The following is a 22,760-nucleotide window of genomic DNA, read 5'->3' as shown; positions in this document are numbered from 1 at the left end:
TCTATACACTTCTGAAGGCAATGTTTCTATTCTTTGGCACTCTTCAATTTACACCACATCAAAACAGCAGTTTTGTCACCCTCAACAATCTCAAATTGTGCTCCTTTTAAATGTTCTTTGGGTTTTGGGAGCAACATTCAGTCAGAGGATGTAGGATCAGGGTTGTAGGATGGATGGGATAGGGTTTCCTAAGGAAATTCTCATAGAACAGCCCTTGTTATTGCTGTTAAGTTTCGTGGAGCCCTTGTTATCCTAGAAAAAATGAGTTATGATGAAAAATGAAATTTCTTCATGCAATTATCCTGGCCTTGTTCTCATCAATATAATTGTCAGTTTTCTTAAAATTTCTTTCTAAGTGCTGTTGAGTTGGTTCAGACTCATAGCGACTCTGTATAGGGCTTCTGAGGAATGGTTGGTGGGTTTGAACTGCCAACCTTGTGATTCTCAGTCCAGTGCTTATCCTATGGTGCCATACCAGGAATCCTATACAGGATTGCTGTGACTGGATACCACTTAACAACAACATGTTCCAAGCACTTTGCTAAGTGCATCAGCTATCTTCATCATCTTGTTGTTGTTAAGTGCTTTTGAGCCTGTTCTGACTCATAGTGAACTAGTATAGGGTTTCCAAGGAGCAGCTGGTGAGTTAGAACTGCCGACCTTTGTGGCTCAAACTGACTTTGTGGTTCTGAGCTTATCCTACTATCCTACAGTGCCACACCAGGACTCCATCTTCATTATGGTGGTGGTGGTGGTGATGTGCTGTGGAGTCGGTTCTGACTCATCCCTGCATAGGATTTCTAAGGCTGCAAATCTTTAAGGGAGCAGAAAGTCTCATCTTTCTGATGTGGAATGGCTGGTAGTTTCAAAGTGCTAACCTTGAGATTAGCAGCCTGACTCATAACCACTACACTGCCAGAGCTCCTGTAATTGTTCTGTGTCCTTTGAGAAAATCTATCAGATACATCTTTCTTTCTTTTTTTTTTCTTCTATTCCCAGTTTTGTTTTGTTTTGTATTTTTGCTGTACCCAAAAGCACTTAGAAATATTTAATAATTTAAACAACCAAAGGGCACATTCTGTAAGCCTGCCTCCTGGCTGCCAGCACACAGCTTTTCTCTTTCTATGAGTCTAGAGTCCTCAGATGCTCTATCTTTCCATGTCCTCATTTCTGCCTCTGTCTCGGTGTCACTGCTTCTCTGGATAGGGTCCCACATTCCACTCATGCTCTTCTCCCTTGATGGTGCTAGGGTCCTCTGTTCCTGGAATGTAAGATTAACTACTCCCCCCTTTTTGTTATAAAACTTCTACCTTTACAGTTGTGACAGTTGCAATTAGTCATGATAACAATCACTCACTATTGAATCATAAGAATTTTCTCCCTCTCTCCTTTCACCAGACAATATGAAAACTATTCAGTGGGGATTCTACGTTCCTCTTGAAACTAAACTTCCTCTTGAAAACTTGTAAGCCAGTCACTTCGTGCCTTTATAGCGTCCCCATTTTAGGTCGCCAATGTCTAAGTTGCCTGTCCCTATCAATCCAGTGTAGGGGATAGGATTGATCCTTGATGTGAAGATTACTCCTTTAGATTACAAAACAACCAGAACCTTCTGAGTTGACTTCTTTGCCATGAATTGACCTGGTCCAACAGATCCCCTTGGAAGTCACTGTTTTGACTGGATATATACATATATATTTTTTAATAAAGCACCCTAATGAGAATAAGTGTATTCCTGAGAGAACTTGCCTGTAGCCATCCCCTGACCACAGAGACATATTTTGACACATTTTGTGTAGGATAAACCTGTGCATGTGTGGACTTACTCTTGTCCAGAGAGAGAAAAGAAAGAGAGGTTGAGCAAGGTCAAGTGTGTTACACAGTTATACATCCAGACCTTCTGACTCTCAGTCTCTCATTCTTTCTCCTATACCAGGGTTGTTGAGCTGATCTGATTACTTGAATTCATCCTTCCCTCTGGATCAAGCCCAACATTCCTCTTCCCTGCCTGCTGCTGACTACAGGAAAGAGACCAGTCCACAACTGCCAGAATGCAAGGTGGTTTGGGGCTGACTTGGAGACCACTGAAGTGGAGAAGAGACTTCTTAACTACCAGAAACGGGAAATTTGAATGGAAAATCAATTTCTGTGAAACATATATAAAACTGTGCAAACATCCAATTTTATTCAGAAGCTGATTTTCCATGCTGTAACATTCTGAGTCAATTCTGATTTAAGATGATGACCTGTGTTATTGAGCAGAACTACTCCATAGGAGTTTCTTAACTATGATTAATTAAATATTTATTCAATGTCCATGAAATATCAGGCACTATTTTAAGCAATGAGCCAATAGCAGTGTCTGTGTTCATGTTGTTTAATTCTCTTGAGTGTAGACTGTCAACAGACAAACACATAAAGGTGTATCATTTCAGGTGGTAAGGAGTGTTTAAAAAATACAGTGGGGCAAGGGGTAAAGAGCACTGAAAGAATGCTAATTATGAAGGGATAATGTTTAGATATTTTTGATTAGGAAAAATTCCTGTGTTAAGGTGACATTTGAACAGGAGTTCAACAGCAGTCTGCAGATTGTAGGGGGAAAGGGGATCGTGCTTCTGGTTCTGAGGACAGCAGATGCAAAGACCCTGAGCAAGAAATGTACTTGGTGCATTAAAGGACAGTAAGGAGGCTGGTGTGGCCGGAATAGAGAAGCATGGGAGACTAGGGTATGAGACGAGAATAACATAATATGTCATAGACCAGAGCCCACGCCATGGCACATAACACCACCTGGCCAGGGTTCAGACCTTGGATTTTACTCTGATTGAGATGAAAAATCACTGGAAAGATTTTAACAGGAGCTGACGTTATCTGAACTAGATTATTAAAGGATCTTTCTGAATACAGTATGGTAGGTGAGTGTGGAAGATGGAGTCTTGAACTGGGAAGGCAATGGTGGAAGTAGTTAATGAGGGTTGAGATTCTGGATGTATTTCTGAAATAGAGTCAACATGGTTAGCTGATGGAGTTTTAACACCTAGATTTAAGTTTCAAATGTTTCTGAGAAGATAAAGAGCTTAGAAATAATAAAAATTTAAGTTAGAATGAATGAATGACTGTGTGTCAGAACCAACTGGACAGCAGTGGACGTAGGGATCTGAAGACCCAACTGCCTTTACTCTATGGAGGGAGACCCATACCTGGAAACACCTAGTCAAAGTACCAGGCAAACAAGCCATACAGAGCTGCATCCAAAAGCATCATCTTCATGGACATCAGGAAACTGAATTCATCACCTTCCATAGGACTTTTGTCCATGTTGTTCCACTATAGCCCCAGGCCTTGCTCTTCAAAGTGAACCAGGTACTTAGTGCCAAACCCAAATGCCACAGGAGACAGCAGGCTCTACAGGGGGACAAAAGGGGCCAGGAGATGAGCAGAGGTTCCTTCACTTAACACAACAGCACCAAGAAGCCCACAGTTAGGGAGAAAATCCAAAAGAGGTTTTGTATCCAATTATAAGCCCACCTTGTTGTTATTGTTAAGTACTGTGGAGTCGGTTCCGACTCATAGCAACCCTGCACAGAGTTTCCGAGGCTGTAAATCTTTACGGGAGCAGAATGCCTCATCTTTCTCCCATGGAACCGCTGGTAGTTTCGAACTGCCAACCTTGAGGTTAGCAGCCCAATTCGTAACCACTACGCTAGAGGTTAAAGTAGTCTTCCCATAGGAAGATAATTCTGGAAATGTCTCTCAGGCCTCAGGGACCTCTGCCCAATACACACTAGGCTACCTCTCACCTCTTCAATGGAACAAGGATGAGTAATAATAGGGAAGACAAAGAAATGCCACAGAGCAGACTACATCCAAGGACAAAAGGATGTCATATTCCCCTTCTCCCTCTTTCCTACTTCTTTCTTCAGATTACATAGGGCTTGGCAGGACAAAAATGTCAACATGAGATGTTTAGGGAAAATCCCAATTGAAGAGTGCACAGAGGCCATCAGTTTCCTAGGGCAGGCTAGGGTTTAGGCAGGAGATGGTTCCATGATTCCTGATATCTATCGAAGAGACCAGAAAAATCTCACCTTACACTGATGACCTTTCCTTGTGGCAAGACGAGGGGCAGTCATTTTCTTTTGTTTTCTGTGTAGGAAACAAGTAAACTAAATCAATGGCGTGCAGATAGAAATCTGAAGCAGTAGCTCCCCAATTAAATCTCTATGGATGGCTGTGGATGGGCAGAAAGTACAAAAGTTGAGGGGTTTCACTATTTGAATTTCCTCTGCTCAGAAGCCTCTCTGTAGTTTGGAGGCCACAGGATGGAGTTCTGAGCTCCTCTCTGCAAAAAGAAGGGATTCTCTAGCTATATTTTTATGAAAACACCTTTTAATATCTCAGTTTAACCCAGGTCCATACAGTTGCTTCTAGTCCTGGTATGGCACTAGAGGTTAATGTGCTGGACTGAAAGGTTGGTTTGAACCTCAAGGTCAGTGGTTCAAGCTCACCAGCCGCTCCTCGGAAACCCTATACCAGGGTCACTATGGGTCGGAACTGACTGGATGGCACTTAACAACAACAGAATTAGCTGTGGTCTGAAAGTACCCGCTAGCTTTCTACCCAATGATTACCCAAATTGCTCCAATAGCCCAGGTCTGCCCACAGTCTGAGTCATAGAAATTCTTGTTAACCAGACCATTGTGATTATTTTAGAAAATTGGGTGCTATAAAAGGCAGCAATTAATTTCTTATTTAACATAAGAAATAAAAGGCAAATGCCTTAACAATTCTGGAACCAAACAAATAAGTCTGATTCTTGATGACAAGTTAGACTGAGAGCATTCCCCAAGACACAGGCAGATGGCAGTCCTTTCTTGACACAACTAAACAGACACCTGTGGGCAGGGAGCTTCCTGAAGACAAAGCAATGTAGGAGGGCTGCAGCCTTTAGGCACATCAGCCCCTGGGTGGTACAATCTATTTTGGAACAATTTGCTATTCAAAACCCTATGAAGCACTGTTTTACTCTGACATATATGGGGTTGTCATGAGTTCGAATAGACTTGATGGCAACTAGCTTGGTTTGAGTTTGTTACAGGGTGGGAAAGCTGCTTTGTTGTTGTTATGTGCCATTGAGTTGGTTCTGATTCATAGTGACCCTGTATAGGGTTTCTGGGGAGCAGGTGGTGAGTTTGAACTGCTGACGTTGCAGTTCAAACCAACCTTTCGTTAGTCTGGTACACTATCCTACAGAGCCACACCAGCCTGTGTCAATGTTGTTGCTGTTGTTTAGTGCTGTTGAGTCAGTTCTGACTCCTGGTATGGTGCTGTGGGATAAAAGTACAGGACCTCAAGGTGGGTTTGAATCACAAGGCCAGAGGTTCAAACTCATCAGCCGCTCCTTGAAAACCCTATACAGGGTCTTATGAGTTGGAATTGACTTGATGGCACTTAACAACAACAACAGCAGGGTTTCTGAGCAGCAGTTGGTTGGTTTGAATTGCCTACCTTGGGGTAACAGTCCAGTGCTTATTGTACAGCCCCACACCAGGACTCTAACCTGTATCAGTGAGGGGAGAGAAATGGCTCATGTGGAAATGACAGAGAAAAGACAGTGCTGTTAGTTTGAGACTAGTGAACTAAGAGATCTCTCAGCAACCACAAGCCATGTCCTGGAGCCCTCTCCTGACTGTGCTCTGGTCCTGTGTGACTGGGGCCAGTTCCTTGTCCGTTTCTGCCTGCCCTGGGAGAGCAACTTGTTTTGGACAAAAACCAACGTATAAGTCATGGAAGCCTCTCTCTAGAAGGAATAATCTGACAAACGAGTGGGACAAGTTACTCCATCCCCTTTCCTAAAAGAGTAGCCTGCCCCATTGGCCGTCCTCTTAGGAATAAATAAAAGGACCTGTGAATTGAGCAGGTGTTTCAATTACTTCCCAGGGCAGATTCATCAGGCAGGTTGGGTGAGGAGTAACTGTCAAGCTGCTCTGGGTGTGGTCTTCTCACACTTTCTATCCATGTGCCTTTCAGCCGACAGCCCTTTTATATCAAGAGGCAAAGGTGGGTCTCGTCCTAGTGTGAGCTATCAACCCTTTAGAGGAAACATATCACAAACCACAGTGACCCCTCACCACAGCCATCTTCAACTCAGCTGTCAGCTGGTCCTGCCAGGTGAAGCAGAGAATGTGTGGCAGGTAGAGGGTGAAGTAGATGACGCTGCTGCTAGCTGCTGCCAGACTGGCTCTGGAGAAGAAGGTGCCGAGCAGGAAGCACTGCATGATCGTGGCAGTGGAGAAAGCCAACAGGAAGAGGAAGAGGATGAACGGGTTGCTGTAATGTAGAATTCTTCTAAGCTAAAACCAGAGGAAGGTCACAAATCAGCAATTCCCTCCCACATCCAGGGGCAGTATGGGTGACCTCTATGTAGTGATAACAGGACCAACAGAAATCCTCTGCTACAGAAGGATCTTTCTCACCAACCTGCTACTGGTGCCTACATTTCCACAATTGGAGACTTAATGCTTTGACTCTTATAATCCTACAATTGCCTTTTTCCCTAGGGCAGGTAACAGTTTAGGCTGCCTATCAGTCACTACAGCAGCCCTAGTAGGCAGCGATTAAGCATTTGGCTGCTAACTGAAAGGTTGGAGATTCAAACCCACCCAGTGACTCTACTGGAGAAAGATCTGGTGATCTGCTCCTGTAAAGACTGTTGTTGTTGTTAAGTGCCATTGAGTAGATTCTGACTCATAGCGACCCTGTATAGGGTTTCTGAGGAGCGGCTGTAAAGATCATAACCTTAGAAACACCTCTGGGGCAGCTCTATGCTATCACACCCACGGGCTTGCTATGAGTTGAAATCCATTGGACAACACCCAACAACAGCATCAGTCACTAGTAATTGTTATGTCTTAAGTAAGGGGATCCTTGGTGGGGAGGGAAGAACATGGATACGTATGTTTAGAGCAGAGAGGAAACCCTTTGGAAGGGATTTTGGAGAATCAATAGAGCCCTGAGTATACTGGGTAGGTGGGAAACACAGAAGGTGAGAGACCACTCAAAGCAAGCTTTAACATTTTTCTGGAGCTTGGCCTGCTAATTTGATTGTTTGTACTTGAACTCTGAGATTTGGCACTCACATTAGTAAAAACATCCGTGATTAATCCAGATCCCTTAAAATGGATTGATCTTCCCATTTCATGTTTATCACACAATACATGTCTTAGAACCTGTGGATACTATCAATCACTTTGGCTTTGTAGAATATAGGATCAAGCTATCAATTTTCAGTAAGTGGGTTGCTGTCCAGTTACACTATAAGATCAATTGAGAAGTTCAGTTTATTAGACCTTCTGAATTTTTATTCTTTGAACACATTTCCAAATTCATATAGATGATTCCAGTTTTCCTCAAAAGTATAAATAGGTTCATCTCATCAATGAGTTCCAATGGTTGGTAATGACTCCAGAATGTACTAGGTTCTTCTATTGATTAGAAAGGAGAGCTCAATTATCCTCTCTCTGGAGGATAAGAGATGTGCTGCTATCTGCTGTTGCCACCATTTCTCTTTTATGCTCTAATTTGTGGAATACAAATTGAAATATTTCAACAAACTAATGAAGCACTGGAGGCACTCATCATCTATGTCAAAAAAATTGGAAGACAGCTATCTGGTCAACAGATATGAAGAGATCCATATTGTGCCCATTCCAAAGAGAAGTGACCAAACAGAATGTGGAAATTAAACAACTCCATTAGTATCATATGCAAGTAAAATTTTGCTAAAGATTATTTTTAACTGGTTGCAGCAATACATTGACAGGAAACAGCTAGAAATTCAAGCCAGATTCAGAAGAGGATATGGAACTACAGATGTTGTTGTTAGGTACCATCTAGTCAACACTAACTCAAAGCGACCCTACGCACAACAGAACGAAACACTGCCAGATCCTGGGCCAACCTCACAATTGTTGCTACACCTGAGCCCATTGCTACTGCCACTGTGCCAATCAATCTCTTTGGGGGGTCTTCCTCTTTTTCTTCAACCCTTCACTTTACCAAGCATGATATCCTTCTCCAGTGGCTGGTCCCTCCTGAAAATGTCCAAAGTACAAGAGACAAATTCTGGGTATCTTGGCTTCTAAGGAGCATTCTGACTATACTTCTTCCAACACAGATCTATTTGTTCTTTTGGCAGTCTGTGATATTTTCAATATTCTCCTCCAACACCATAATCAAATGCATCAGTTCTTCTATGGTCTTCCATATTCATTCTCTGACTTTCGCATGCATATGAGGTTATTGCAAATACCATGGCTTGGGTCAGGAGCACCTTTAGACCTCAAACTGACATCTTTGCTCTTCAACACTTTAAAGAGATCTTGAGCAGCAGATTTGTCCAATGCGATATGTCATTGGATTTCTTGATTGCTGCTTCCATGAGTGTTGATGGTTGACCAGAACAAAATGAAGGCTTTTACAACTTCAATCTTTTCTCCACTCATATGGATGTTATTTATTGGTCCAGTGGTTAGGCTTTTTGTTTTCTTTATATTGAGATGCAACCCATACCAAAGACTGTGGTCTTTGATTTTCATTGTTGTTGTTGTTGTCAGGTGCCATCGAGTCGGAACCAACTCATAGCGACCCCATGCACAGCAGAACGAAACAACGTCCGATCCTGGGCCAACCTCACTACCGCTGCCATACTTGACGCCATCAATGATGCCACCTGGCTGATCCATCTCGTTGGGGGTCTTCCTCTTTTTCTCTGATCCTCCATCTTACTCAGCATGACATCCTTCTCCAGTGACTGTTCCCTTCTGACAATATGTCCAAAGTATGAGAGATGAAGCTTAGCCATCTTGGCCTCCAAGGAGCACACTGGCTGCACTTCTTCCAAAACAGATCTATTGGTTCTTTTGGCAGTCCATGGCACTTTTAGCATTCTCCTCCAACACTACAACTCAAAGGCATCAATTCTTCTACGATCTTCCTTATTCACTGTCCAGCTTTTGCATCCATATGAGGCTATTGAAAATACCATGGCTTGGGTCAGGCGCACCTTAGTCCTCAAGCTGACATCTTTGCTCTTCAACACTTTAAAAAGTTCCTGTGCAGCAGATTTGCATAATGCAATACGTTGTCTGATTTCTTGACTGCTGCTTCCGCGAGTGTTGATAGTTGATCCAAGAAGAATTAAGTCCTTGACAACTTCAATCTTTTCTCCATTAATAAGAATGTTGTTTATTGGTCCAGTGGGGAGGATTTTTATTTTCTTGACATTGAGATGCAATCCATACCTAAGACTGTGGTCTTTGATCTTCATCAGTAAATGTTTCAAGTCCTCTTCACTTTCAGCAAGCAAGGTTGTATCATCTGCATATCGCAGGTTGTTAATGAGTCTTCCTCCAATCCTGACGCCACGTTTTTCTTCATATAACCCAGCTTCTCGTATTATTTGCTCAGCATACAGGTTGAATAAGTATGGTGAAAGAATACAACCTTGTTGCACACCTTTCCCAATTTTAAAACATTCAGTGTTCCCATGCTCTTTTCGAACAATTGCTTCTTGGTCCAGGTACAGATTTCTCAGAAGTACAATTAACTGTTCTGGAATACTCATACTTCGCAATGTTGTCCACAGCTTGTCATGATCCACACAATCGAAAGCCTTTGCGTAGTCAATAAAGCATAGGTAAACATCTTTCTGATATTCTCTGCTTTCAGCCAAGATCCATCAGACATCAGCAATGCTATCTCTTCATTAGTAAGTATTTTAAGTCCTCTTAGCTTTCAGCAAGCAAGGTTGTATCATTTGCATATTGCAGATTGTTAATGAGTCTTCCTCCATTCATGATGCCATGTTTTTCTTCATATAATCCAGCTACTTGGATTATGTGTGCAGCATACACATTGAATAAATATGGTGAAAGAATACAACCCTGTCACACACCTTTCCTGATTTTAAACTATTCAGTATTCCCTTGTTCTGTTTGAACAAATGCCTTTGATGTTGTTTATGTTGGTCAATATACAGGTTCCCCATGAGTACAACTGAGTATTCCAGAATACTCATTCTTCATGTCCATAGCTGTCATGACCCACACAATTGAAAGCCTTTGTGTAGTCAATAAAGCACAGGTAAACATCTTTCTGGTATTCTCTGCTTTCAGCCATATGTCAGCAATGACATCCCTTGTTCCACATCCTCTTCTGAATCTGGTTAGAACCTCTGGAAGCTCTCTGTCAGTATATGGTCACAGCCATTTTTATATTATCTTTAATAAAACTTTAATCACATGGGATATCAGTGATATCGTCCGATGATTTCCGCATTCTGTTGGGTCACTTCTCTTTGGAATAGGTACCTCTCTTCCAGTCAATTGGCTAGGTTGTTACCTTCCATTTTTTTTTTTGCATAGATGAGTGAGTGTCTCCAGTGCTGCATGTTTGTTGAAATATTTCAACTTGTATTCCATTTATTCCTAGTATCTTGTTCTTTGTCAACACCTTCAATGTACCTTGGACTACTTTCTTCATGATCATTGGTTCTTGATCATATGATACTTCTTGAAATGATTGAACAGCGACCATTTCTTTTTGGTACAGTGATTCTGTGCATTCCTTTAATCTTCTTTTGATGCTTTCTGCATCACTCAATATTTTGCTCATATTTCAATATCTCAAGTTGAGGCTTGAAGTTTTTCTTCAGTTCCCTCAACTTGAGAAATGCTGAGTGTGTAATTCTCTTTTGGTTTTCTAACTCCTAGTCTTTGCACATTTGTTTATTGACTATGCAAAGGCTTTGACTGTGTGGATAATGACAAACTATGGATAGCATTGGGAAGAATGGGTATTCTAGAATATTTCTTCTCCAGCTGACTTTTGAAATTTTCTGTTCAGCTCTTGTATCTCCTCACTTCTTCCATTTGCTTTAGGATTTCTATGCTGGAGAGCAAGTTTCAGTGTCTCTTCTGACATCCATTTTGGTCTTTTCCTTCTTTCTTGTTTTCTTAATTACCTTTTACTTTCTTCCTGTGTGATGTTCTTAATGTCATCCTACAACTCTTCTGGTCCTTGATCTTTAGTGTCTAATGCATCAAATCTATTCTTCAGATGATCTCTAAATTTGGATGGGATATGTTCAAGGTCGTATTTTGGCTCTTGTGGACTTGTTTTAATTTTATTCAGCTTCAGCCTGAACCTGCATATGAGCAATTGATGGTGTGTTCCACAGTCTGCTTCTGGCCTTGTTTTGGCTGATGACATGGAGCTTTTCCACCATATATTTCCATAGATATAGTTAATTTGATTTCTGTGTATTCCATCTGGTGAGGTCCATGTGTACAGATACCTTTTATGTTGTTTAAAAAAGTATTTGCAATGAAGAAGTCATTGGTCTTACAGTGACTTACAAAATTCTATTATGTGATCTCCAGCATCATTTCTATCACCAAGTCCATGTGTTCCAACTAGTGATTGTTCCTCTTTGTTTCCAAGCTTTGCATTCCAGTTGCCAGTAATTATCAATACATTTTGATTGAATGTTTGATCAATTTCAGACAGAAGAAGTTGATAGAATTCTTCAATTTAATCATCATTCACTTTAGTGGTTGTTGCATTTCAATATTCATGTTTTAATATTCAATATTCTGATGCTGACAGTGTTCTACTGCTATTCATATGGTTTTCAGTGACTAAATATTTGGAAGTAGTCAGTGTCTCCTTTATCCTAGTCTGTCTTCATCTGTAAGCTCATCTGAAACCTGTCCATCATGGGATATCACTGCTGCTATCAGATGGATCTTAGATGAAAACAGATAATACAAGAAAGAGGTTTACTTGTGTTTTATTGACTATGCAAAGGCTTTGACTGTGTGGATAATGACAAACTATGGATAGCATTGGGAAGAATGGGTATTCTAGAATATTTCACTGTGCTCATGAAGAATCTGTACATAGATCAGGAGGCAGTCGCTTCAACAGAACAAGGGTATACTGAACCTTTTTAAGATCAAGAAAGGTGTGCACCAGAGTTGTATCCTTTCACCATGCTTATTCAATCTGTTTCCAAGCAACTAATCTGAGCAACTGATAATATGAAGTAGAATGAAACATCAGGATTGGAGGAAGACTCATTAATGTCCTATAATGTGCAGACAATACAACCTTGTTTGCTGAAAGTGAAGAGGACTTAAAATACTTACTGATGAAGATCAAAGACAGCCTTTGGTATGGATTGCACCTCAATGTAAAGAAAAAATATTGTTCAACACCAAAGCAATAAATAACAACATGATAAATGGAGAAAAGATTGAAGTTGTTGAAAGCTTCATTTTGCTTGGATCCATAGTCAGCACTAATGGATGTAACAGTCAATAAATCAAACGATGTATTGCATTAGGCAAATCTGCTACACAAGACCTCTTTAAAGTATTAAAGAGCAAAGATACCAGTTTGAAGGCTAAGTATACCAGTTTGAAGACTCAACCCATGGTATTTTTAATTGCCTCATATGCATGTGAAAGTTGGACACTGAATAAAGCAGATCTTAGGAGAATCAATGCATTTGAATTATGATGTTGGATACCATGGGCTGCCAGAAGAACAAACAAATCTGTGTTGTAAGAAATGTAGCCAGAATGTTCCTTAGAAGTCAGTATGACAAGACTTTCTTTGTCATACTTTAGAGGTTATCAGAAGGGACCAGATCCTGGAGAAGGACATCATGATGGATTGACACAGTGACAGCATTAATGGGCTTAACTTCAACATAACAATTGTGAGGATGACACAGGCCCAAGCAGTGTTTTGTTCTGCTATGTATAAGGTCACTATGAGTCGAGTCGGAACCAACTTAATTGCACTTAAATAAACAACTTCAATGCCTATGGGGTGCTGACAGACAGAAAATAGGATAAAAGAAATGACAAAAGGATGTGGAAGAAATCCATACTTAACTAGAATCAGAGTTGGAGGAAATCTAAACAAGACACAATAAGACTTGGAGCTCTTGCTTTTGTGTGTCAGCGTTCTCCACATCACCCTGGAAAGCCCAGTCGTTTCCTCCATCACCTGAACATGTGGCTTTTGTCTGGAAGAACATTCAGATGACTGTTTCTCAGATGAATGAAATACATTACTTAGCCCAGTTCCTCCTCAAAGCAAACCTATTACTGTGGTGTTGATTCTGACTCAGCAGCCCTACAGGACAAAGTAGAAGTGCCCCCATAGGGTTTCCAAGGCTGTAGAGATTTATAGAAGCAGGTTACCATATCTTTCTCCCACAGAGCTGCTGGTGGGTTCAAATTGTGAACTTTTGTTATTGTTGTTGTTAAGTGCTGTCAGATAGGTTCCAACACCATGTACACAGTTTCCAAGGTGGAAAATCTTTGTGGGAGCAGAACATGTCATCTTTCTCCTGTGGAGGGGCTGGGCTTGAACAGTCAACCACAAGATCTACAGTCTAGTGCTTATCCTACAGAGTCACTGGATTCCCCATTAGAGCTGAATACTCTAATTGACTCACGGCAGATAGTCAGTCACGCCTTGGCTTCCTATAATGACCACTTTCCTTTGTTGTTTCAGCAGCTTGCATAGCAATGGAACCTTCCCATTGTTCCTGCTTCCAGCTTCTTTCCTGCATGGTTGAGGTGGAGAGGAAGGTACAGGGAAAGATGGAAAAGTCATTCAAAGGAAAACCCTATTTTGGTGTGGAGAACTCTGTTTCCGTCCTCACTGGAATCATGTTGCAGTTCCCACAAGGAGAAATCCCTTTATAGAAGAAACTTTCTTTGTCTCACATCCTAAAAACTTTGAAGTACTAATGGCCCATTGAAGGCAGAGCTCAAAGTCAAGTCAGGCAAAGTCTCATGGCCATAGCAAGTCCTATGTTTATGTATGTTTATACATTTGGCTTCTTTAATTCTGAAGACACAGATTATCTCAGCAAGAAGCAGATCAAAGGATGGGAAGGAACATAGGATCCCCTAGAGGAAGATGAGGAACTCAGTCTCTTCCCTTGCAAATTTAAAGGCAATTGCAGCTGCAGACAAGACTAGAGCTTTCAATATAAATTTTAAACAGTTAGGACCAAGATCCTGAAGCACTTTGGGGAAGAATTGTAACAGGAGATAAAGCATGGCTTTACCAGTATGATCCTAAAAAGAAAGCACAATCAAACAATGGCTACCAAACAGTGGAAGCAGACCGATCAAGGGCAAAGGTTATGGTAAGAGTGTTTTGGGATGCTCAAGACATTTGCTTGTTGACGTTCTTGTTATTGTGAAAATGTTTTGAGAAAATTAGACAAAACTTTCGCTGAAAAACTGGGACTGCTTCACCAGAGGCTCTTCCCACAATGATGCTCCTGCTCATTCCTCTCATCAAGTAAGGGCAAGGGCAAGTTTGTGAGAGTTTTATTGGGAAATTTTTAGGCATCCACCTTACAGTCCTGATTTGGCTCCTTTTGACTCATTTTTGTTTTTTAATCTTAAAAAATCCTTAAAGGGTTCCCACTTTTCTCCAGTTAATAATGTAAAAAAGGCTGCATTGATGTGGTGAAATTCCCAGGACCCTCAGTTCATTTGGGATGGATGAAATGATTGGTATCATCACTTACAAAAACCATCTTGAACTTGATAGAGCTTATGCTAAGAAACAAAGTTTATATTTAAAATTTTTATTTTTTAATTGCATTTTTCTGCAAAGAGTTGAAGTTCCATTGTACAATTAGGAGAAGAGGAAAAATAAGCTTAATGAGACTATATGAGGAACTTATAGAGTAAAATCAAAACATCAAAAATCTATCTAAATGGTTGTCCTTATCATTCAACAAGTATAATAAATAATTTACCCTAAAGAAGCTAAAAATAAAAGACTGAAGTACATTTGTGAAACAAAGTTTTGTTTTCAATTCTAGTTTACAAAGTAGTTGCATGTTTTCAGAGCATGGACCGATGTATACTATCTGCAGGTATAAAAACTCCTTACCACTGAGAAAGGATAGACACCAAATTCCATCCTTTAAAACATAAAGGTCTTGGAGTTTTTGCAGGCAGAAGAATATTATTTGAGGAAGCCATGAATGGTGACTCGCCACATTCCAATCTCAATCAGTGGTTGGAACAGTATTCCTAGAAAAATACTCCTTGTACTAACTTCTTCTGTATGTGGAAACAGAGAACCTCTCTGAACCTACAACCAACCTATGCTGGGCTCTGCTGACAGCAACTTCTCAAGGGAACCCAAGGAAAGTGGCTGGGTAATCTATGTAGACCAAGTAGCAACTTGGGCATGATGTGAAAGGGAAGAGGATGCTATGATGAAGTGGCTCCTTGGGAGGTCTTTGTCCCTCTAAGTGTCTTCCTATTGGCTGAAAGAGCCAGGCAGTTAAAATGTCATACTCCTATTGGTGGCCAGATAACTAATCTAGGCACAAGTTCATTAATAACAGGAAGTGTGGAGAGAACCAAACTAGTCAAGGGTTTTCCAGGTCTTCTCCATCTATCTGGCTTACCATGATGAACATTGTCAGGAGGAAGATGCTCAATGACATGACAGAGAAGCTGTCCAGAAACTAGACACACCCAATTACTGCATTGGAAACACCTTGATTTTTCAGTCTCCTTCAATCTCAACTCCTTCTCTAAGAGGATGTTCTTTACAGTCATGGAGACAGAGTAGATCCAGGTCAGAACAATGAAGACAGGAACACAACAGTTCAGGATGATTATAAAGCTGAAGCAAAAGGACAGAGTCAGAATAGTGGAGTGTCCTATACCTAGTAGAGGTACAGTATACTTTTGTTGAATGATTACACTGAGAGTAAAGCCCAGGGAAGGGAAAGCAGAACATTCCCTATTGGGCATTCAATGGACTTAAATGCTTTAATGTATTGTATTTTTACACTGAAGGGTTACTTTTTTGTTGTCATAAAATAGTAGGTTTCTAATTAGCTCAAATAAATACATAAATAAAATCATAGTGTGTGTTATAGGCATTCCCTGTAAGACCTCAAAGGGCTGCAGACTTGATGTGGGATGTGACTGAAATAGATAGTACACGCTAACTGGCACTGTAGTCAACAGGCTGGACCATAAAGAAGAGGGATTGGTGGAGGTGATAGCAATAATTGTGCTCCCTGTGGGTGTCAGTTAGCCCAGAACAAGAGTCCTGCGAATAAACCCATCTGTGATCCAGAGCTCTAATAAACACTGTCTCCACCAGGCATGTACAGGTGGAGTAGGTACATGGATAAGCACTCCAGGAGGCAGGATGGATTTGATCATCTGGAATTACTTTGTTGTGAACTTTACACATGGTTTGTTTGTGTGGTTTGATAGGTAAGTTCTTGGGATTTTCTTCTATTGGAAACTGCTGGGTGACAGAAAGGGCCAAATTTTAGGGTGGGGGAGGGTTTCACTCAAAATGGCCCTAGGAGGAGAATGGGAAGTTCATAAAGTCTGCACTTTTGCAATTGACCACTAGAGAGCTCTCCCACATTGAAAGACCCTATCTTTGCTGTCTGTCCACACCTACCCCAATTTTCTGTCAGTCACTCCAATTCTGCTCCTAAAAGTGGAACTAGACTTTTGCCCCAGGGTTCACATCATGTTTTTGTCTACTATCCAAACCCAAACTGATTTCATAATGTCTACTAGCATTTTGAGTTGTTCTCTCTTTAGCCTACTGTAGAACTTGTCATGTAGAAGCAACTGGACTAAAGTCTTGAGAGAGGGATTCTGTACCCGTTGTTGTTTTAGTGCCATAGAGTTGGTTCTGATTCATAACTACCCTGTAAAAGGGTGTCCAAGGAGCAACTGGTGCCCATACCGGGTTTTATTTTACTGTCTCCCACCTCAGCCATCAGGTCAATTCTAACTCATAGTGACCGTATAGAGTTTTCAAGGCTATAAATCTTTATGGGAACAGAGAGCCTCATCTTTCTCCAGGGGAGCTGGAGCTGTTGGTGGTTTGAACGGTTGACTTTTGGGTTAGCAGTCCAGTGTTAATCCTGAAGTGCCACCAGGGTTTCTTATTTCACTGGCTAGCAATTTGGCCCTTCCTTCGGTTTGTATGTGCTTATCTCCTTCCAGAACCGCTACAGACACATGGGTACACTGGGGGAACTTGCTAGTTTTCTTCTAGGAGTTGAATCCCTTAACCAATTGTAGGTCTCTGCTGATGTCCTGGGAATATTTCTGACCCCATCCACCATGGTCACCTGATAAATGGGCTCTCCCAGCACCTTTCTCTTTCTCTGTGACTCTCTCTACTCTAATCCCCCAAATCCATGTTCAACAAAACAGTAGGCCACTTCCTTAGCCTGGGGATGGATGGGTAGGGAGGAAAGGGAGCCCATGTGCATCGGACACATTCCTCTCTACCTTTTCATTAAGCATACATCATGGGAATGTTAATTAGAGAAGAAGTAGCATTACACCAAGGCTCCTTGGAACCGCACCTACTTGCCATGTAAAGTCCTCATTTGCTGATTTGGCAATCTTTGGGCAAACACTCCAACCAAAACCCTTCTACATACCAAACACACTATGTAGTGGGAATTTTAAAAAGCCTTTGTCCCCTCCCTAAGCCTCACTTCTCTTGCTTTAATTTTCGCCTTCCTTTTCCACCCACACCACCAACTCCTTGCTCTCTCCTTGACACTTTACTTGCTCATCTCCCCTTGGCTAGAGGCTGGAAGAAGCAGACTTTTAAGTCAGAGCCTCATTCTGTTCAGTCTGGCTCCAGTCCCTGGGTTTCTCTCCAAAAAGGTTGAAAACCTGGGAGCACCCTCACCTGTCCCCAACCCATGCATGCAGACTATCTCTTCAGGGCAGAGGAGCAGGAACCTAGGACTCGCGAGTCATCCACGAAACAGGGGTAAGGTATCTGCTGGAGGTAGATTCCGACTGGAACTTAGCCTAGGCTTGACTCCTGGTGATTTCCTGTTCAATCAAGTCTTGAAGAAAGGCAAACCCTCCCCAGACATAACAGAAATCTTCCACAGGATCAGCTCTGGGACCAGAATCCCAGTACCTGAGAAGAAATCAGAGTGTAGGGCATAAGCTACCAGTGGGAATGGAGGGCTCACTCACATGTCACAAGCACACTTGAAACTCACTCTCTTGGAACTTTTGGTCCAAACTTTCCGGTTCTATTTTCACATTGAGAGTTTAAATTTCAGTTATGAATATTAACCTCAATGAGATTCTGTACTTGCCTTCATTCAAGGACTCTACCTCCTACTTTATAAGGTATCTTACTTTCTCTTAGTTAATGTAATTGATCTAAAGGCGGAGCCCAGTTTAAATTTCTTACCTGGTGTGGCACTATGGGTTAATGTGCTGGACTATAAGATTGCTTTGAACCTGAAGGTTGGCAGTTCAAGCTCACCAGCTACTCCTTGGAAATCGTATACACAATTGCTATGAGTCAGTACCAACTCGATGGCATTTAACAGCAACAACAATAACAAACCAACCCTGAACCCGTAGCAGTGGAGTTGATTCTAACTCGCAGTGATTTTATAGTATAGAACTGCCTCAGCCCACATCTTTCTGATCCCTTTACCTTTTGGTTAATAGTCAAAGCTTAACTACTGTGCAACCAAGACTATTTCTCTTTTTCTATACACTGTACAAAATGTAATTCCTACCAACTTTGGAAGAGCCTAATTTCTCCATGAAGTCAATTTTATGTCTTAAGTTTCTATCACCAAATTGCACAAAGTTCAACCAGGGACAAGTGCTGATTTGAGGGATGTAAAGATAGGGTAGCTGAGAGCTCCTAGGCCTACCAACTAACAGATCCAACTGGTTAGCTTAGTTCTTTGATTCCAAAGGGTTTCTATGCTATTCCAAGTAAACCTCCTGCCAAAAGGGCCCCTTCTCCTTGACCCATACTCTAGAACTGGTTATAACCTTCTGAGATTGTCTGAGACATCACCTGTCTTTGATTTTATTGGTTTTCTCTACCACATCTATGTCCATGTGGATCTTGTACTTCACGTTGGGTGGTAAGGAGTTGGTGGAGAGATACATGTCAGGAAATACCACATCAGCCCAGAACTGGTTTTCCTCCATCAGAGACAGGGCTCGTTGGGTGAGTTGAGTTTCATCATCATAGCTTTCAAACTTATCCAGGGTCAAGCACTGTAGATAATCATAAAAGTTGAGAGAGGTTGTGGAGCACCAGCAGCAAAGACTCAACTGCAAAAAAGGCAGAGGATAAAGGCAGCTGTCTTTACAAGGAGAGGTCAAATGTGAGAAGACATCTAAACTTAATGTTTGCTTAACGCTTGAATCTGGTGTCAATTTTTCAATGTGTTTGGATCCAGGGTGGGAGGGGGCTTAGAAGCGCTGACTTGCTCTTAGCCCTTCAAGTTTCATGAGGACTGTACAATCCAGCTGTCTGAGGCTGTCCAAATATGCAACTCTTCAAATGACAAAAATACCCAGGGCTCTCACTCCCCAGCATAGGGAGCCAAGGGAGTGAGGTCACAGGCTGCTTTGAAGATCAGAAAATCTAACCATTAAAGAGTTTTAAAAAGAGAGAGAAACATTCTTAGCAGTGAACCTTCCTGCCTTTCTCCAAACACACATGGATGACCAGCTGAGGAAAGAACAGGGAGGAAGAAAGAAAGAATAGCCAAAGTGATTTAGTCAGAGAATTCATTTCCAGTAACAATGGTAGTAGAAGAGGAATTTCTTAATATATCTCTTCTCTCCCCTCAGAAGAGAAAAACAAAACATCAGAACTAAGAATTAATTGTAATTTGAATAGTAGAGGTTGTCTACTTTTATAGATTTATCAAATCATTATTTTGTATTTGTACCTGTTTTTTCCCTTAACCTCCTGTGTTGCATTTGTGTCTATGTCTCTTTCATAAAAAGTAACTCATAAGAGGTCAGATGGCCTAGTCTTGATCAATTTGTTCACCAAATACTTACCGAGAGTCTGAAATGTGCCAGAGCCTGCTTGGCTCCAGGGATACAAGGCAGAGAGTTAAAATCTCTTCCTGAAAGAAATTTAAGACCTAATGAGGAAGAGGGTTTGGAGTAACTCTACAATTGTAATACTGAATGAGCAGGTTCTAATGGAAGCCAGTACTGACTGGGTCCTCTAGGAGACCAGAGAAGGGACACATCTAAATCTACCTGAATGGGTTGTGGAAGCCTGACTCGGGGATGAGATTCTTGAGCCAGACTAGGATGAGCAGGAAGAAAAGCGGGGAAGGTTAACTAATGAGAGGAAACAGCATATGACGTGGCTACACTAGAACCACTGGGGAGCTTTACAAAGATACCTATGCTCAAACCCCACCCCAAACTCATTAAATCAGAATCTCTAGAAGCAGGACCAGGGCACCAGCATTTTAAAAAAAGCTCCTTGGGTAATTCCAATGTGTAGAGGAGAGCACAGAGTGGACAGAGGTGTTTCAAACAAAGGATGTTCAGCAGTAGAATTCTCACCCTTCGTGTGGGAAACCCATGGGAATCAAATCTACGTCCCCCACATGGAAGATAAGAATTCTACTAGTGAACCACCCATGGAGTAGGTATCAATTCCCAGTTCATGTGATTTCAGAATTGTTATCAAAAGAAAAAGATTAGAAAGGTGGATTGAATATAAGAACATAACCAGAGACCCAAGTTGCCACAGCACAGATAAAAAGCAGGAAAAGGCAGCTCAGTCACTAAAACCCCCTCACTCTTAAATTCCACTGCAGGGGCATTCGTGCCTCCCATTGGAACCAGAAGCCTCTTTTTATTGAGGAGTTGTGTTTGAACAAAGTACTGAAAACCTAGTTTAGGGTTCCTGAACTAAAGTTTTTCTCCTCAGGCTCTACCGCCTGGGAGCAGGTCCCATGTAACTTTCTCAGTCTTCTCAATAAAAAGAAAGAAAACAAAGGAAGTTGTTAACTTTCCAGCTGATATGGGAAAGAGGAACACAGGTACATGAGGACATCTGGAGGGTCAAGGCTTCAATAACACCACAAGAAGAAGATAGTTATCTTAGAAGGAAATGGGACGGGTATTTCTTTAAGGAATACCATTAAATGTATTCATACACTGTGCAGTAATGGAAATGAGTAAGTTTCTTCTGTCAGCCAATTTCTCACCAACAGGCATTCTCCAAAAAACAAAACAAAAACAAAAACAAAAAACCCTCCCTGCCGTTGAGTCAATTCTGACAGTCCTTAAGTTAGAAGATGGACCTCCATATCTCATACGTGAAAGGTCTTTCATTTCCTCTGTATAGACATAGCATTGTTGTTAGGTGCTGCATGCCATCCTTTCAATTTTGACTCACAGGGACCCCACAGGACAGAGTAGAACTGCCCCATAGGCTGTTCTAGGCTGTAATCTTACCAAGGAGCCCTTGTGGCACAGTGGTTAAAGCTCTTGGCTGCTAACCTAAAAGTCCATGGTTCAAACTTCATAGTCACTCCTTGGGAAAAAGATGAGGTAGTCTCCTTCCAGAAAGATGTACAGCCTTGGAAACCCGAAGGAGCAATTCACTTCTGTCCTGTAGGGTTGCTATGAGCTGGAATCGATTCAATGGCAGTGGGTGGGGATCTTTATGTGAGAAGAGTGCCAGGTCTTTTCTTCTCTGGAGCAGCTGGTGGGTTTGAACTGTTGACTTATCAATTATAGCTGAGCACTTAGCTTTCTACCACCAGGGCTCCTTAGACATGACATAGGGTTTGGTATTTTATAAAGGTCATTTGTGGGGAAGCTACTATATAGACTTTCACCTCTGTCAGAGACCAAGTACTGGGCACTTACTGTCTGTCAGTGCAGTAACAGAATTATAAGTCTACTGCTGAGGCAAGAAGGTTTCAGAGCTTAATGGTTGTTGTGTGGCGTTGAGTTGGTTCCAACTCATAGCAACCATGTATAGGGTTTCTGAGAGTGGCTGGTGGGTTTGAACTGCTGACCTTCTGGTTTGCAGCCCAGTGCTTATCCTACAGTATCGCAAGGGAACCTGAACTACTTAGAGTATGTATAAAATACTCATTTAAATTTCCTTTAGGGAGACCTCAACAAAGTAGAAAAATAAATATTAGGATAATTTCACTTTTTCAACTCAATGTGTTTAGAACTACACATAAAAGCTTTAGTATTGACTATTAGAGTGAATCTGAAATTAAATTTCCAAATGAAAAACAAAAATTATGTTGGGAGTTATAAGTTGTTCGCTGTTTCTTTCAGCTGTGGCATGTTGTGTGAACACGGAGAATGTTTTATCTATTAACTCACAGAATCCCAAGATCTTTGAACAGAAGGCATCATAGAGATCTTGTGGTCTGATGTCCTTGTTTTAGACTGGAAACTGGAATCAGAAGGGCAAAGTTTTGTATAGGTGGAACAGTGACAGACAGAATCTGAATCAGTTCAAGACTCAAACTGAAGAACAGTGCTGTTTCCCAAATGTCACTCTGTAAAAGTAATCTGCACTCCAAACACAAACTAGGAGCACACAATTCCTGACCCAGAATTCTTGGCCTTGAGCAGGACTGTCTAGTAGAATTTTCTGTGGTGATGGAAATGCTTTGTATCTGCTCTGTGCTATGTGGCACCCATAGTCCCATATATCTACTGAATACTTGAAATGTGCTCAGTGCCACTGAGGCACTGAGTTTTTATTTTCAACCAATTTGAACTTAAATAGTAACATATGGCAAGAGGTTACTTTACTGACAGCACAGCTCTTGAGACTCCTAGTTCTTTGAGATCAGGACCTATGTCTTT

General features: G+C 41.4%; 1 protein-coding gene across 1 annotated transcript in view; it reads right to left on the bottom strand.

Moving 5' to 3' along the window:
* ABCA4 (ATP-binding cassette, sub-family A (ABC1), member 4) overlaps positions 1–22,760 on the bottom strand; it is a gene marked incomplete at its 5' end in the record, with an annotated part of 210,699 nt that overhangs the window by 102,172 nt on the left and 85,767 nt on the right. Inside the window, 7 exon segments of the mRNA XM_006831046.1 lie at positions 3,201–3,405; positions 6,132–6,353; positions 15,521–15,623; positions 15,625–15,741; positions 17,867–17,921; positions 17,924–18,042; positions 18,952–19,157. Coding sequence (XP_006831109.1) covers positions 3,201–3,405; positions 6,132–6,353; positions 15,521–15,623; positions 15,625–15,741; positions 17,867–17,921; positions 17,924–18,042; positions 18,952–19,157 — 1,027 coding nt within the window.

This window comes from Chrysochloris asiatica, unplaced genomic scaffold (assembly GCF_000296735.1).
Source record: "Chrysochloris asiatica unplaced genomic scaffold, ChrAsi1.0 scaffold00002, whole genome shotgun sequence".
Taxonomy (NCBI): domain Eukaryota; kingdom Metazoa; phylum Chordata; class Mammalia; order Afrosoricida; family Chrysochloridae; genus Chrysochloris; species Chrysochloris asiatica.
This window is presented reverse-complemented; position numbering and strand designations above follow the sequence as displayed.